Source organism: Caretta caretta, chromosome 2 (genome assembly GCF_965140235.1).
Source record: "Caretta caretta isolate rCarCar2 chromosome 2, rCarCar1.hap1, whole genome shotgun sequence".
NCBI classification, from domain to species: domain Eukaryota; kingdom Metazoa; phylum Chordata; order Testudines; family Cheloniidae; genus Caretta; species Caretta caretta.
In genome coordinates this window covers 225,161,117-225,176,587 of record NC_134207.1, presented here as the reverse complement: position 1 = coordinate 225,176,587, position 15,471 = coordinate 225,161,117, and the positions used below count along the sequence as shown (strand labels likewise).

The 15,471-nt window shown below is 40.5% G+C and overlaps 1 protein-coding gene across 6 annotated transcripts in view; it reads left to right on the top strand.

Moving 5' to 3' along the window:
• AKAP9 (A-kinase anchoring protein 9) overlaps positions 1 to 15,471 on the top strand; it is a 212,436-nt gene that overhangs the window by 79,120 nt on the left and 117,845 nt on the right. For 4 of the 6 annotated variants that reach the window (XM_048838113.2, XM_048838117.2, XM_048838115.2 and 1 more), the window contains exons 4-6: positions 3,110 to 3,163; positions 3,609 to 3,779; positions 13,672 to 13,827. In XM_048838113.2, coding sequence (XP_048694070.2) covers positions 3,110 to 3,163; positions 3,609 to 3,779; positions 13,672 to 13,827 — 381 coding nt within the window. The remainder of the gene's footprint in view (positions 1 to 3,109; positions 3,164 to 3,608; positions 3,780 to 13,671; positions 13,828 to 15,471) is intronic. The other 2 variants (XM_048838116.2, XM_048838118.2) reach the window with 2 other exon arrangements.

Here is a 15,471-nt window from a genome sequence, read left to right as displayed (position 1 = left end):
AAGTGAAATAATTCCTGAATAAAATGTATATCTTAATCCTCATTGGAATAAAGAACATTTTAAAATAAATAAATATGAGTTGTTTTAAAGATGTGGAATAAAAATACATTACCCATTCCAGATGCTTTTATATAAACTAATATATAACGAAATTAAGGACTTTTGTTTTTATGTTTTCTGACCTGAAAGTTTCTTGTCAGTCAATAATATGTTGTTCTTTTATATATTAAAATTTGTCCTACATTGCCAATGCTTTGACATGTAAACTTGATAATTTATATTGGAGAGTAATTTTTTAATAGCATTGAAATAGCTCCATATAGAAGATTGATGCTACAGTTTGTGTGGTAGCATGTCAGGGATTCCGAGGTCTATAGGATCTAAAATCTTATTAATGGAGCCTGATGGTGATAGCTACACTGTACGTTAAAGTGCAATGGCTCAAAAAGTTCGTGCTGACCCCTGGTGGCAGTAGTCATGAATCACTATATTCAGTTTTCAGAGTAGCAGCTGTGTTAGTTTGTATTGGCAAAAAGAAAAGGAGTACTTGTGGCACCTTAGAGACTAACCAATTTATTTGAGCATAAGCCTTCGTGAGCTACAGCTCACTTCAGTTGTGCTGCTTGGATAGTTTTGTGGTATTTAAGTCTGCTTTTGCTTAAATATGCATTGTATTTGCTAAAACAATATAAAATAAAGTATAAATTAAAACACATTTGTCTTTACACAATAAATAGATTATAAGCAATTTAAAAGAAATTTTATATTTGGGGAATATTTCTTGTGAAAATATTAAGATAATAATGAAAACAGGAAAATTCAGAACTAAGATTAACAACTGTACTCTTGTTACTCGATATTTCCAGGATCTCCAAAGATGGATGACTTCATTTTTTGTATGCTTGCAGTACTTAGGCACACCAGTGTGATTTAAGAACATTTCATCCCTAAAGGTGCATTGCAAAACTTTAAAAGTAGAAAATAAATTGTAAGATTCCAAATCAATAATCAATTATACATATGGACTTAGATGCCAGTGTTGTAGGGAGCTCTGTGTAGGCAATCCAGTATGCCCACATGGAAACCCATTGAAATCAATGAGCCTTGCACAGAGGTCCACGAACATTGAATCGTGTGCAGGACTGTGGCCTTAAAAACTACAAATTAATTTATAACTATTTTAAAACAAAATATTTCAAAATCAGTGTTTACACATTCCTGTAATAGTCTGCCAGCTTTCCTACAGCCAGTACTCTTCCATGTCTAAAATTATGCCTGTTTGGCACCCACCAGATCTCTCCAGCCTCTATACTTCATTGTGTTCAGTCTATACTTTGGAATACCAAGTGAAATTTATTAAAAATGTTAGGTTTCATCTTGCACCATGCCAAAAGAGAAAAGTATAATAGATTCCACAGAGAGTTGGATGGGAGAAGTATAGAGATTATACACAACACAAGAGGACCACTGTGGGCAATCCGACAGATGTGGTGTATAACTCTTTGGTAGCCAGTGTTTTTATTTATCAATTTAAGAGCCAATAGAAATTGGAGTACATAAAGGAAAAAGAAAAGTAGCATTTTGTTTTGTTTACATTCATGTTTTTTTCCGACTAATTTATTATTATTGTGATAGGACCAGAAGCCCAAATCTGGTCTAAGGCCTCAGGTAGTAGCTACAGTGCAAACGCTGGGTGAATGTAGTGGCAGCCAGTTGCCCTGCAGAGTTAAGAGTACCTGCTGTGCTCATATAGGGGCAGAGGAGTTTATTGGGATCCCCTGATTTTTACAGTATTGATTCCCTCTCAAACTTAGACTATGTTTTGGTGACCTTACTTATTGTAGAGGAGATCTGGACTTGACTCTCCCCAAAGCGAGTCAACACACTCTGTGTTTCTACCAAAATGTCATTTAGGAGTAAGGCATTCTTATTTTTGATACCCTACAGCTTTAATCAAACTTGGGGGTCAGACTTTGATCCCTTGCCTGCAAGGATGTTAGACTTTAGGGTTTGCACAGTCATGATGCCCTCATATTGTAAATAAGCCCTGCCCTGCCTAGACAATTTCTAAGCAGATTTCCATATAATATACTGGGTTTTTTACTTAAACACTACAGCAATGATGTTTGGTGGATCTGAAATCCTATAAATATACAGTAGCTCCCCTTCTCCAAAATCCTCACTCCTAGTTCAGATTCTTATGTGGAGAGGAGCTCTGAGAGGAATGTGTCAGTTTTTTGTTACACCATTTTACACATGGGTCAAAGGACCTGCTGAGTAAAAGCCCTGTGTATTTTTGTGTTTGTTTCTTATAATTTTTTTGTTGATCTGTAAGTATTGTTTTTGGATTGCATTTAAAATTTTGGAGTCTCTTTATTATTGGTTTATGTGGTCAAATAATCTCATGGACGCTGCACCGTGTGACAGCAGCAGGTAAGTGAAAGGGAAGAAGAAATTTTCAGATATTTTATTTTAAATCCAAAGTCTCTTGTACATTTTTCAATGTAAGAAATTATTTCAGATTACAAGAATATGATATGACGACTCTGGTTCCAGAGGAGAGTGATTAGTAATTGCAAATTATGAAGTGCACACCTTAAAAAAAAAAAAATGAATGAATGAATGAAGAGAGGAGTTTAGTAATTTAAGGTACTCTTTACTGAGCTTCTCTCTTTACCATTTTTAAATGTGTGTACTCCAAATATATTGTGTTTAAAATGTATTTGTTCAGTCTGCTCATACTGTATGTTCTGTTACTGATTTTTAATATTTTTAAAATGTGTACCTTTTAAATCTGAATTTCCTTGTTTTGTTTGTTTATCAGAATTCTAATGCAGTTTATATCATAAAGACATCAGCCCAGGTTTAATTAATCTGAGTAGCTCTAAATTACAAAATAACTCTTGCTACAATTAGGTATATCTGAATTGTGCAAAACAATCAGATTCTGGAACAGTATATACTAACTGTGTGCATTTCAAATGAAGTGATTGTTCTCTGCTCATGAGGTTTTGTCTACAAAAATAATCAGATACGTCTCAAATGAAAGGAAGCTAGAATTTAAGCTACATCTTAAATTATAATGTGTCTAGAAATTGTCTTTATACAGGTAAATGGTTGCAGTTTTGTGACAAGAACAGCTATGTCAGCAGACTTAATCAGGGTATAGTATTACAAATTAAATCATATTACTAATGTTGGGTACTAAAACCTTAAGCAATTTGTATATTAATATTCTGGTTGAACAAAACTACCTGTCTTACTAACAAAAATTCTGTGGTACGCTATGTTATCCAGCTTTGTTGTTGTTTCATGACATCTTAATAGGTATAATGTTGCCTCTTTTAAACTTTAGGAAAAATAAAAAAATGCTCCTTCTAGTATAAAGCTTAGCCTTTTAATACAGAATTCACAGAAGTACTGTATGTCAGTGCTCTTGAGGTGTAAATTATGCCAACAAGGCAGGTTACCATGGCAAAAAGCTCCTAAATGCTATGTTATATTTTAATGTTCTAACGTGGTATTTGATAGAGAATTCAAAATTTGACTCTGCTCGCGTTGAGGAAACATGTAAGTGTTGGGTTGTTAAGGAACTTGGATTGATTTAGGAAGAAGAATTTGGAGTTGGAGAGACTTATTCTGAGCATGAAATGCAGCATTCTCAGACACGGCTAGAGATGATGGAGAATGAATTGGCTGGGAAACAACAAGAGATCGAAGAGCTAAACAGAGAACTAGAAGAAATGAGGGCAGCATATGGTACAGAAGGATTGCAACAGGTATAATTACCGTATGTTGCTTTCTGTTTGCTACTTGGTTACACACAAAAATGCTGAGTATCACCTAGACGTGTTTATGGTTAAAGAGAGCCAGTCAGAGAATGTGGAATACACAATTTTGTTTAGTTCCAAAGAGAATGACGTTTCATCAGCATGTATCATCTTGAATCATAGAATATCAGGATTGGAAGGGACCTCAGGAGGTCATTTAGTCCAACCCCCTGCTCAAAGCAGGACCAATCCCCGACTAAATCATCCCAGCCAGGGCTTTGTCAAGCCTGTCCTTAAAAACCTCTATGGAAGGATATTCCACCACCTCCCTAGGTAACCCATTTCAGTGCTTCAGTTTCAGTGTGTTTCACCTTTCTTTTTATTCTCTGGCCAACATTTTTACTCTGTGCTTAGCAGTTGCAGTGCTTGTCTTCTGGTTGGAAGAGTGGCTACATGGGCTTCCTCAAGACAAACTCTTAATTCTTCCTCATTAATTTTCCAGTGGCAGTACACAGTTCTTTCCCCCTTGCTCCTCAGAAACCAAGCAGAGTATCAAGTTCCTCCTACCAAAGAAGTGAGATTCCTGAGGTAGCTACTGAACCAGGAGGTCATTTGTCTGTCAGAGTTTACAGACAGGCATACAAGCCAATTAGATGAACATATTCTAAGAAACTTTTCTCAATTTGGAGTTAAAGGAAAGGTTTCTTACATTAAATGCTAAGAAACTGTATTAACGATCCCTGTAATAATGGGAACATTAAGTCAAATTCTGCCCTGATGTAAGCAGGTGGTACTCCTATTAAAGTTCTTAGGTTTTTGTTAGCTTATGTCACACTGAATTTGGACCATTGGTGAAATTTAAGGCATAGTTTTATTTTTCATGGTCTATATTTCATTTCACATTTGTCTCTCTTTTCCTTGACCTTTTGTTGATTTGGATACTGCATGTGTGTTCATATGTTTTGCTTTGTTTTATAACTTTCTGCTGTAGATAGAATTTTGTTGTTGGATCATGGTTTACAAACTTAGTGTTTTAAACTAAGTAGGCCTAATTTTATTCATCCCTGTGGGATTTTTTGTTTATTTTTGAAAGATTTTATTTTATTTTAGCAAATCTGTGAAAAAGGATATGTAACTTTCTGGTGAAAGGTAGATATCCTTCTAAGTAGCATTCCCTATAAATAAAAAAAGGGGTAGGTTATCACTGTTTTGTCTTTCGGTGCATATGAATGATTTGAAAGACCACTTATCTCCCATGGTACTGATAAATTTTAATTCATGTTTAGTTCCTATTTACTGTGTCTTGTACCATTCGTGCTTGATGGATTTTATAAGAGTTATAATTTCTTCTGTTTAGTTGCTGCCAACACTGTGTGCTTTTCAGTGAAAGAAAAGATAGTGAACATATATAATTTTAAGTTTATAAGACCGTCGTAAGTCTGGTTTGTTTGTTTTTGTTTGTTTTTTAAGATGTCCCTTTTATGTGACATCCTTAAAAGTTTGTAGCACAATAATGCTTATGAACGTTTTTCAGTCACACTAAATTATATTTACTGTAGCTTTGTAGTATGCATTATATCTTAATTGAAAAATAGTTGCAACAGATACTTTCCTTAGCTCCTGTAAGAGCCTTTTATTTTCCTAACCTTCTAAAAAAAATCAGTCTGAATGTATCTGTGTCTGTTTTAATTTCAACTGCCAGTCATGTTTTGTTTTTTTTTACTATTCAAGAAAAACCAAATTGAATAAACAAAAACAAATTTAAAAACAGATTGGATAATACTGTGAATGAATAGGAAGAATGCTTAAGAATAAATTCTGTTCACTTAATTTTGGTGAACTTGCTTTCTGGGCATATGTATGTATCGGGCCCAGTCAATTTCATGGTCAAAGGATTTTAAAAATTGCAAATTTTGTGTTCTCGGCTATTTAAATCTGAAATTTCACAGTGTTGTAATTGTAAGGTGGCTCTTTGAGAAGTGTCGCTGTGGATGCTCCACTGCAGGTGTCTGTGTGCCCCTGCGCCATTGTTCGGAGATATTTACAGCAGTCCCCGTATCAGCCGCACATACGCGGAGCCTGCCTCACATACTAGTCTTGTCTTAATAGTGCGCATGCACGGCCAAACTCCTCAGTTCCTTCTCTACCGTCCCTGGCCGGAATCGGACCTACAGCAGACTCGTTAAAACTTTTTCTCTTACCCGTTCTACATCCTTGTTTCCCTTACGTTAGCACTCTAGTTACTAGATAAGTTCATCCCTTTAATAAAAAAAAAAAATAAAAAAAATTCATTCCCGCTTGTTCCTCTCAGTCTCCAGCCAATGATAATATGCCTGGCTCCCCAGGATTTAAGTGGTGCACTACGTGCAGGGACGCCATCCCTATGTCAGATGGTCGCTCCCAGTGTATAAAATGCCAGGGGGGAGTCCCTCATTCCTCAAAATTGTGCCCATTGTTCCAAATTAAAATCCAGGGCACATAAAGATAGAGAACTCCGCCTGAAAATGATTCTTGGGCCGAAGTCACTCGGACCGGCTTCTGACCCAGGTATGGGATCCTCAGTGAACCACAGCCCTCCTGCCTCCAGAAAGGACAAAAAAAAGAAAATGCCTGCCTCCCTCACCCAGAAGGGAAACACTGCAAGCAAAAAGGTTGCTGAGCAGGTCTATTTCTTCTGTGCAGACCTTTTCTTGGCTCAGCACCTTTGATGTGCCGGTTCCTCTGGCATCGTGCTAATTCTGCCTCTGGCTGCGGTGACAGGGTAAGCTCCCAGTGCCGAGGCTTCAAGTTGCCTGCCTCTCTCATGGCACCGTCTGTCATTGCAGTGGACACGATGCCAGCACAGAGGACCTTGCCGGAAGAGACCCGAGCAGTGCTTACCTTCCCGGCACCACCAACCTCAGTGCATGCATTGAGTGCTATGGTGCAGAGAACGTCAGTGCCGAACGACCCTCCAGCGCCGCAGGCATTCCTAACAGAGGGTTTCTCTCACACAGGCTCTCCGGCACCGCAGTTCATTCATTCACCAGACCTACAGGTATCACCTAACCTACAGTCACCTCTACTTGACACCTGTTTTTCTCCGGACATTCGCATGTGGTCCAGACACCTGTCTCCGGCTGTATCTCATTTTTCTAGTGATGAGGAAGCCATAGTGCAGGGAGACTTCACCATGCCAGTTCTCCTAGTCACAGAGCCAAATCAGCACTGGTCACAGAAAATCTAGGTCTTCATTCATCAAAGACCTCCCTCCCTGTTATACAAACCCATGGATGGCACTACCTATGCCTTTCCCCAGTCAGTGGCAATACAGAGTCCATGAGCACCATATAAGTGATTCCACTATAATCGCCAAGATGCCAAAAATAGGAGCAATGCCACCTCGCCACCACCAGTGCATACGGCTACAAATGAGACACAACAACAAACTGTTACTCCACACTTCGATGAACACGCTACACATGCTTCCCCAACCATTGTGGAGCCCATATCCACATAGGATGATGCTATACTGCCTCCCCACCAACACTGTCGGATGATTTCTTAAAATTTCAAGACCTCCTCAAAAGAGTCGCCAGTGAGTTGAGGATTAATCTGGAGGAAGTTTTCTGAAAACCAGCATAGTTGACTGACATCCTGCAACCTTCCTCCACATCCAAGATTGCCTTACCTATAAATTCAGCTAAAACCATATGGCAGACACCGGCTACTAGCAGACCTACCTGTAAGCAAGCTAACTGGAAATATTTTATTCCTTCCAAAGGGTCTGAGTTCCTTTTTACTCACCCAGCACCAAACTCATTGGTAGTAGAGGTAGCTAACCAAAAGAACAAACACCAGTTCCCAGGTCTACTCCAACTGAGAAAGACAGAAAAAGGCTGGACCTGCTTGGTTGTAAAGTTTATGCTTCGTTCACGTTACAATTCTGGATATCTAATTATGCGGCCGTTCTGGCAAAATATGACCACAGAAATTATGAGAAACTCATGGACTTTATTGATGACATTCCAGAGGGGGGAGAGGGGAGAAAAAACAAACAAACCATCAGTTTAAAGCCATAGTCTCTGATGGACGAATCATCTCCCGTATCGCACTATAGGCTGCGCTTGATGTTGCTAACAGAGCTGCGAGGTCCACTGCTACAGCAGTAGTGATGCGTCAAGCTTCATGGCTTTCATGGTTGTCTTTTCCTTGCGAGGTTCAGAATAACGTAGAAGATCTCCCTTTTGATGGTGAAAAAATATTTGCCAGTAACACCAACGATATGCTTCACTCCATAAAGGACTCGAGAGCAACATTACGGTCTCTCGGTATCCAACCCCTGCAAATAGGAAGAGACAATATAGGTACCACCCATCCATGCTACCCAGTGTATACACAACATAGACCATATGAACAACAACATCCGTGACCAAGATATCAATGTTGCTGCACCAATTCATCGGCTCCATGTCAACCCCTTCCCACTAATAAGCAAATTTGAAGATGTGACCGATGGTATAGAAAACATCATCCCTACTTCAGTGCCCCCCCGCTCCCAGCCGGCTCCAGGCACCAGCTTTCCAGGCAGATGCTTGGGGTGGCATTCGGAATGGGGTGGCAGTCTGTGTCCCGCAGCAGCAATTCGGTGGCAGCTCTGCCACTCTTTCGGGCGCTGCAGCAATTCGGCATCACCTCCTCCAATTAGGAGCAGTACAACCAGCGCCTGACCAACACAGAGGAAAAGGGTTCTACTCCCATTACTTTTTAACACAAAAGAAAACTGGGGGATGGCAACCCATTCTCAACCTAAGATGCCTCAATAAATTCGTTAAATAAAATAAAAAAAATAAAATGGTGTCTCTTGCAACCATAATTCCAGCACTGGAGCAGGGAGATTGGATTTTCAGCCCTTGACCTGCAGGATGCTTATGTTCCTGTGACCATACATCCTGCCCACAGACATTTTATTCGCTTCCTTCTGGGCTCACAACACTACCGGTACAGGGTCCTACCTTTCGGCCTCTTGACTGCGCCTCATGTCTTTTCCAAACTCCTCGCAGTCATAACAGCTCATCTCAGAAGGCAGAGAATCATAATTTTTACTTACCTCGACAACTGCCTTTTCAAAGCCAGGACCCTCCAAGAAGTCATTCAATCCACACAATGGACAGTCCAATGTTTCCATGCTCTTGGCTTGCGAATGAACAAAGAAAATCTTCACTCACTCCCATCCAACATCTGGAGTTCATAGCAGCACATTTTGACTCATGCAAAAGAATAGCATCTCTCCCACTCCACCTTTTTAACACTATCAACCTTTTCATTCCCAAGCTGTGCAACAGTCCACAAGTGGCTGCACGAGCTTGCCTACAACTCCGAGGCCACGTAACCTCTTGCAGTTTTGTAGTCAGGAACGCTCGTCTCTTCATGAGGTGTTTCCAAAGCTGGATTCCACTGTCTACAGACCGAATGTCCATGGTCTGAACAAACTTTTATACATACCTCCCAGAGTCTAGGACTCGCTCCACTGGTGGACACTGCCTCACAACCTTTGCTACGGGTCCCCTTTCTACAGGACGTCCCATCGGTCATCTTAACTACAGACACATGCCCCAATACACTACACAGGGTCTTTTGTCTCGTGCCTATATGTCTTTTCACATCAACGTCTAGAACTCTGAGCAATACACAATGCCTGCCTCCAATTTCTCCTTTCATACAAAACCAACATGTCAGGATAATGACCAACAACATTGCCTACATCTTCTATGTAAACAGGCAAGGGGGTGGGGGAGTGACCCCATTCCCTTTGTACAGAAGCAATAAAAAGATGGAATTGGTGTCTCAGACACAATATCTGAATATCAGCTGCATACTTACCTGGCTGTCGCAATACCACTGCAACGCATTCAGCAGAAGATTTCCCATAGACCACAAATGGGAACTAAACGAGAATATAGTTCTAGACATATTCCACACATGGGGATACTCAGCCACAGACCTTTTTGCAACTGCAGCAAACAAGAAATGCCCAAGATTTTGTTCTAGAACTAGGCAAACACTCCTTGAGGGGTGCGTTCATGTTTCCATGGAACACCGACCTAATGTATGCATTTCCCCAATACCACTCATACACAAATTATTGATAAAAATACAAACACACCAAGCCAGGGTCATGATGATAGCCCCACATGGCCCAGACAGGCATGATACCCTTTCCTTACCAAGATATCTCTTTCCACACCCATCCCTCTACCCTCCACCTGAATCTCTTGTCCCAATAACAGGGTCTACTACTCCACCCCAGTTTAACCACGTTGCACCTCAAGGTTTGGCTCCTTCATGGTTCTCTCATGCCGAGCGAACTTGCTTGGAGCAGGTTCAAAATGTACTCCTTCATAGCACAAAAAATTCTACATGCACCACCTGCTTTATAACTGGACAATATTTACACACTGGTGGGCTGTCACAAACACTGTTCCTTTTTTCCGTGCCTCTCCCGCTAATCCTCGACTATCTATTAGAGATTAAATTATCTGGACTCTCCCTGAGTCCCATCAAACTCCACTTGGCCGCAATTACAATGTTCTATGATGCCATCAACAATAGGACTATCTTTGCTCATCCCATTACTAAGTGGTTCCTTAAGGGACCCCAAACCCTATACCCACACATCAAACCGCCTAATCTATTTTGGAACCTTCCCTTAGTCTTAAGTGCCTAACCCAAAACCATTTGAACCATTAGCAACATGTTCCCTCCTACATTTCTTTATGAAAACTGTGTTTCTGGTAGCGATTGCCTGTGTGAGACGCACAGGAGAAATTGCAGCAGGCATGGCAGATCCGCCATGCCCCATATTTTTAAGGACAAAGTCACCCTACGCTTACTCCCCGAAATTCCCTGAAGATGTACTCATCTTTCAATGTCAATGAGCCTATCCATCTCCCTACCTTTTCCAAAACCACATGCGAATTCCTTTGAATCTACGATGCACACTTTCGACGTGTGCAGAGCTTTGTACTTCTACTTCGACAGGACTAAAACCTTTAGGCATTCCGACAAGCTATTCGTCCCCATTGCAGAACACTCTAAGGGCTCATTTATCTCTAACCACTGACTTTCCAACTGGATCTCGAGTTGCATTTGTCTCTGTTATCAACGACAGAATGTGACTTCTCCTACCATTATCAGGACTCACTCCACCAGATCCATGGCAGCCTGAGTAGCCTTTCTACATAACGCCCCCTTTAAAGACATTTTCAGAGCTGCCATTTGGGCTTTTGAAAATACGTTTGCAAAACATTATGCTTTTACACAGGGACCCATCACCAATACGTGCGTGGGCAGAGCTGTTCTATCTACTGCATTCCTTCCAGATCCGAAGTCCCTACCTCCTTGAGAGATACTGCTTTTCAGTCACCGACAATGGAGCACCCACAGGGATACCTCTCGAAGAAGAAGAGGAGGTTACTCACCGGTGCAGTAACTGACGTTCTTCGAGATGAGTGTCCCTGTGGGTGCTCCACTCCCCACCCTCCTCCCCCCTACTTCGGAGCTGGGCGGCCTCCATTGTAGAGGAGGAACTGAGGAGTTTGGCCGCGCATGTGCACTATTAAGACAAGACTGGTGTATGAGGCAGGCTCTGCGCATGTGCGGCCGATACAGGTACTGCTGTAAAAATCTCCAAACAACGGCGCACTGACACCTACAGTGGAGCCACCCACAGGGACACTCATCTCGAAGAACGTCAGATACCGCACAAGTGAGTATCCTCCTCATCCTGACCTAAAAAGGAGTTGTGGAGGGGTTGCAAAGCTATTGTAGGGGGGGTTGCGGTACCTCTACCCTCACTTCTGCACTGCTTCTGGTGGCGGCGCTTCCTTCAGAGCTGGGCAGCTGGAAAAGAGCGATTGCTGGTCGAGAGTCCAGTGCTGAAAGCAGAGCCGCCACCAGCAGCAGTGCAGAAGTAAGGATGGCATGATGTGGTATTGCCACCATTACGTCTGTGCTGCTGCCTGCAGAGCTGGGCCCTCAGTCAGCAGCTGCCAGTCTCTGGCCACCCAGCTCTGAAGGCAGCATCGCAGAAGTAAGGGTGGCATGGTGTGGTATTGCCACCCTTACTTCTGTGCTGGTGCTGGCAGGCCGCTGCCTTCAGAGCTGGGCATGTGGCCAACAGCCGCCATTGTCTGGCCACCCAGCTCTGAAGGCAACACAGAAGTAAGGGTGGCAATACCGTAACCTTTCTGCAACAGCCTTTTGGGTCAGGATCCCCAATTTGAGAAACACTGGTCTGCCCTGTGAAATCAGTATAGTACAGGGTAAAAGCACACAAAAGACCAGATTTCACGGGAAGAGACCAGATTTCACGGTCTGTGAATTTGATAGGATCCTATGTATGTACAAGGGCTTGGCATATATAACTGCCCAGTTTATGCCTGTTTATGTATTAAGATGGTTGTCCAGCAATTGCATCATCCAGGAAAGTGAAGGTGTAAAAACAAACAACTGTTTTAGGACTTGATCTATCAAAATGGGATTTGAGGACACTTAGCTCTTTGCAAGATCAGGCCCTTAATAGATTAAGCAGATTATTTTTTTCAAAGCAATCAAGGATGATATGAACAAAATTCAGTTCTCTCAAACTTCTCACAGAGAGTAGGTCTGTGTGTTTAAAGAAAAACCACTTGCTTTCCTACCAGTACTGAATAATATCCCTTTTAACTATGAATTAAACCTCAGCTACAATATTTGAGAACAATACAAAAGCATCATGTGGTAGTATTAAACCTTTCCTTCAGTGCACACAGGTGAATGTCTAGCATTATAAAAAAAGTGTTCCATGTAGACACTTCCATTGACTTTCTGATGTTAGTTTTCTAAGTTTAATGAAAAGCCAGACACTAACACTTCATTTTGATTTTCTTTGTAAAAATAATTTTAAAATTCAGTCAACCTGGGGAACAAAATGGCTGCTATTGGTGCTCTGGTTTTCGTACAACTGGTAGGTACTGGTCCCACTTTACCATTGACGTAAGTGGCTGCAAAGCCATTGAAGTCAGTGGAGTGAACATCTCCCTGTATGAACTGTAGGTACTTTTTATTAGAAGAGCATAGAAAATTAAATTTACAGCATAATATATGAGCAGATTAATGATTTAAAAACATGTATATTGACTGACAGGTTATTTACATTTTAACGCTTCTGCTGGCTGTAGAAAGAAGAGTTTAAATAAATGAAGTAATTTTCAAGTAAACCACAAGAAATTTAATTTTTTAAAGAAAATTAGTGTCAGGTAATAATAATTACAGTTCGTGGTTTACAGAATTTAATGAAATATATGCTCCTGAAAGGTACTTATAACACTTCTGAAGAAATTTATTTCCATCAACAGTACTTTTGTCCTTTTCCTTTTTTTTATTACAAGTGTCCATCTAAGATTTTCTCTGCTATATACCATGTATCAGTCTTGAATGTTTAATCTGATTTCCTCATTATCTCGTGGAGTCCCAATTTGTTGCATGTTCCACACTGATGTCAAAGAATGTTTTAGAGAACTTCTGGTTTAACTTAGTTTCAGATTCTAACTCTGATATATTTAATCAAGATTCAATACCTTGTCAATATAAACTCCAGATTACATTCTTCAGTTAGGTATCTTATGGGGGGCTCAGAAAATTGTGTCAATTACTTAATGATGAAAGCAATATCCTGTGTCTGAATAGTTTTAAATACTTATGGTACAAAGTTATTGCTAAAATATTAATGCTACCGTAAGTGTTTGTAAGCACTTTTGAGTAGAGATGTCATGCATTAAATACATTTTACTTTTTTTACTCCCATTTCATGAGAATAATTTAATATGTTTTTGTAGATCTTTTGACTTGCACTAATTGTTTAAACTTTAACCTTCCATAGCTTCAAGAGTTTGAGGCTGCTATCAAACAAAGAGATGATATTATCACACAGCTTACTACGAATCTGCAGCAAGCACGGAAAGAAAAGGATGAAACACTGAGGGAATTTTTAGAGCTTACTGAACAAAGCCAGAAACTGCAAATTCAGTTTCAGCATGTAAGTTTTATTGCTAACAATATTTCATCAGGTTTGATGAAAGAGGGTCAATTTGGATAACACAATCTATGAAGTATTACTTCCTTTAGAAACAAAATCAGTGTTCTTCCATGTAAACTTTTGAAGATTTGGACCCAAGAATAGGGATCTACAGTGATTAAAAGAGTTGGTATTTGCCAGCAGTTACCACATTATAAAATCTGGAATATTGCACTCATTTCTTATAATACAATAGGAAAAACGTGGTTTTGCTTTTATTGCATGATCGTAACCATTGGTAAATACTGGCTTTCTACTGGCAACCACAATAATAACTGTTCTCAAAAGATTAGGGGTCAAATCCTGGCATCTTTGAAATCAATGGCAGAACACCCATTGACTTCATTTGTATTCAGGATTTCACCCTAGAGTCTTATTAGAGGCTTAGTCACACCCCTACTTCTCTGCTAGGGTTGAAGATTATTCCATTGTTCCTTTTTGTTACATATTTTTAAATTAATTTGTTCAAAAAGGAACTGAGGATTGAGTTTAATGGTAGCCACAGGGGCTTCGTTGTTATTCATTTGTGCGGCAGTTAAATGTTTTAGTATTTTAAGCTGTTGAACACTCATAGGTAACTTGCACAAGCTTTGAGCATGGCATTGTGAATCTACAGTATTTCACATACTGATTTCTGAGAATTAACAATTGCAGGAGCAAGGCATATTATCACTTCAAAGTGACTCCTAATATACTGCTGCCCTGTGCTAGTTGGCCATAAAACATATTTTGAGATATGCCCGCAATGAACAACAGATATATGGGATGGATTTAAGCAGCAGGCCACAATGGTATTAATTTTACACAATGAAGAGGCACTTTATGCCTACTCGCCATTCTCACATACCAGGTGTTTAATTGGTTTGCAATGCAGAGTTACAGGATTCCCACCATATAACCAGTAGTTCAGGTCTACCGTAGGACTGTTTGCTTTTAAATCCTCTCTGCATCCCCTTGAGTGAAGGGGGCAGAGATTACCAAGAGGGAACCTCAATCTGAAAATCTTTCAGGTCTCCCCTTATCCTATAGGCCCAAGGTCGACCAGCGAAATCCTGAATCTCATTTACCTGTGGGAGCTGGCCCTTTTAACCTTTATTTGCACTGGCCACACGTTGTGACAAGCTGAACGGTCATTTCTTTCCTAATATTAAACTTTAAAGTCTATTGCATACAACCCACATGTTCCTCCATGATGCTGAGAGGAAAGTGGAAAAAAAAAACAACTAGACACAGGCTAATTTGATCCAATGGAAAAAATTTCATCATGATCCCAAAACAGGTGATCAGTGACACCTGCAACCTCCTAAAAAACACAGCTCCTACACTACAACTTAAGAGGAGTGCAGGGGAGGGCAGGGCAGAGCAGCCAACAGGAACAAGAGGCTGTTGAAAAGCCCAGGAGAGTATAAATATGGGTGAGAGGGTACACAAGAGCCAATCAGCTAGCCAGATCACTCATCCCAAACCAATGGGAAGGCAGTCAACTTGAGATGGAGGGGCAGCCACCCCTCTTACCACAGAAGTATACTGGCATTGCCCATCCCCTCTGGGCCTTGTTTCATCTCCAGCAGTCGTTCAAGATCTCTCCCCTGATGACCTTGGGTG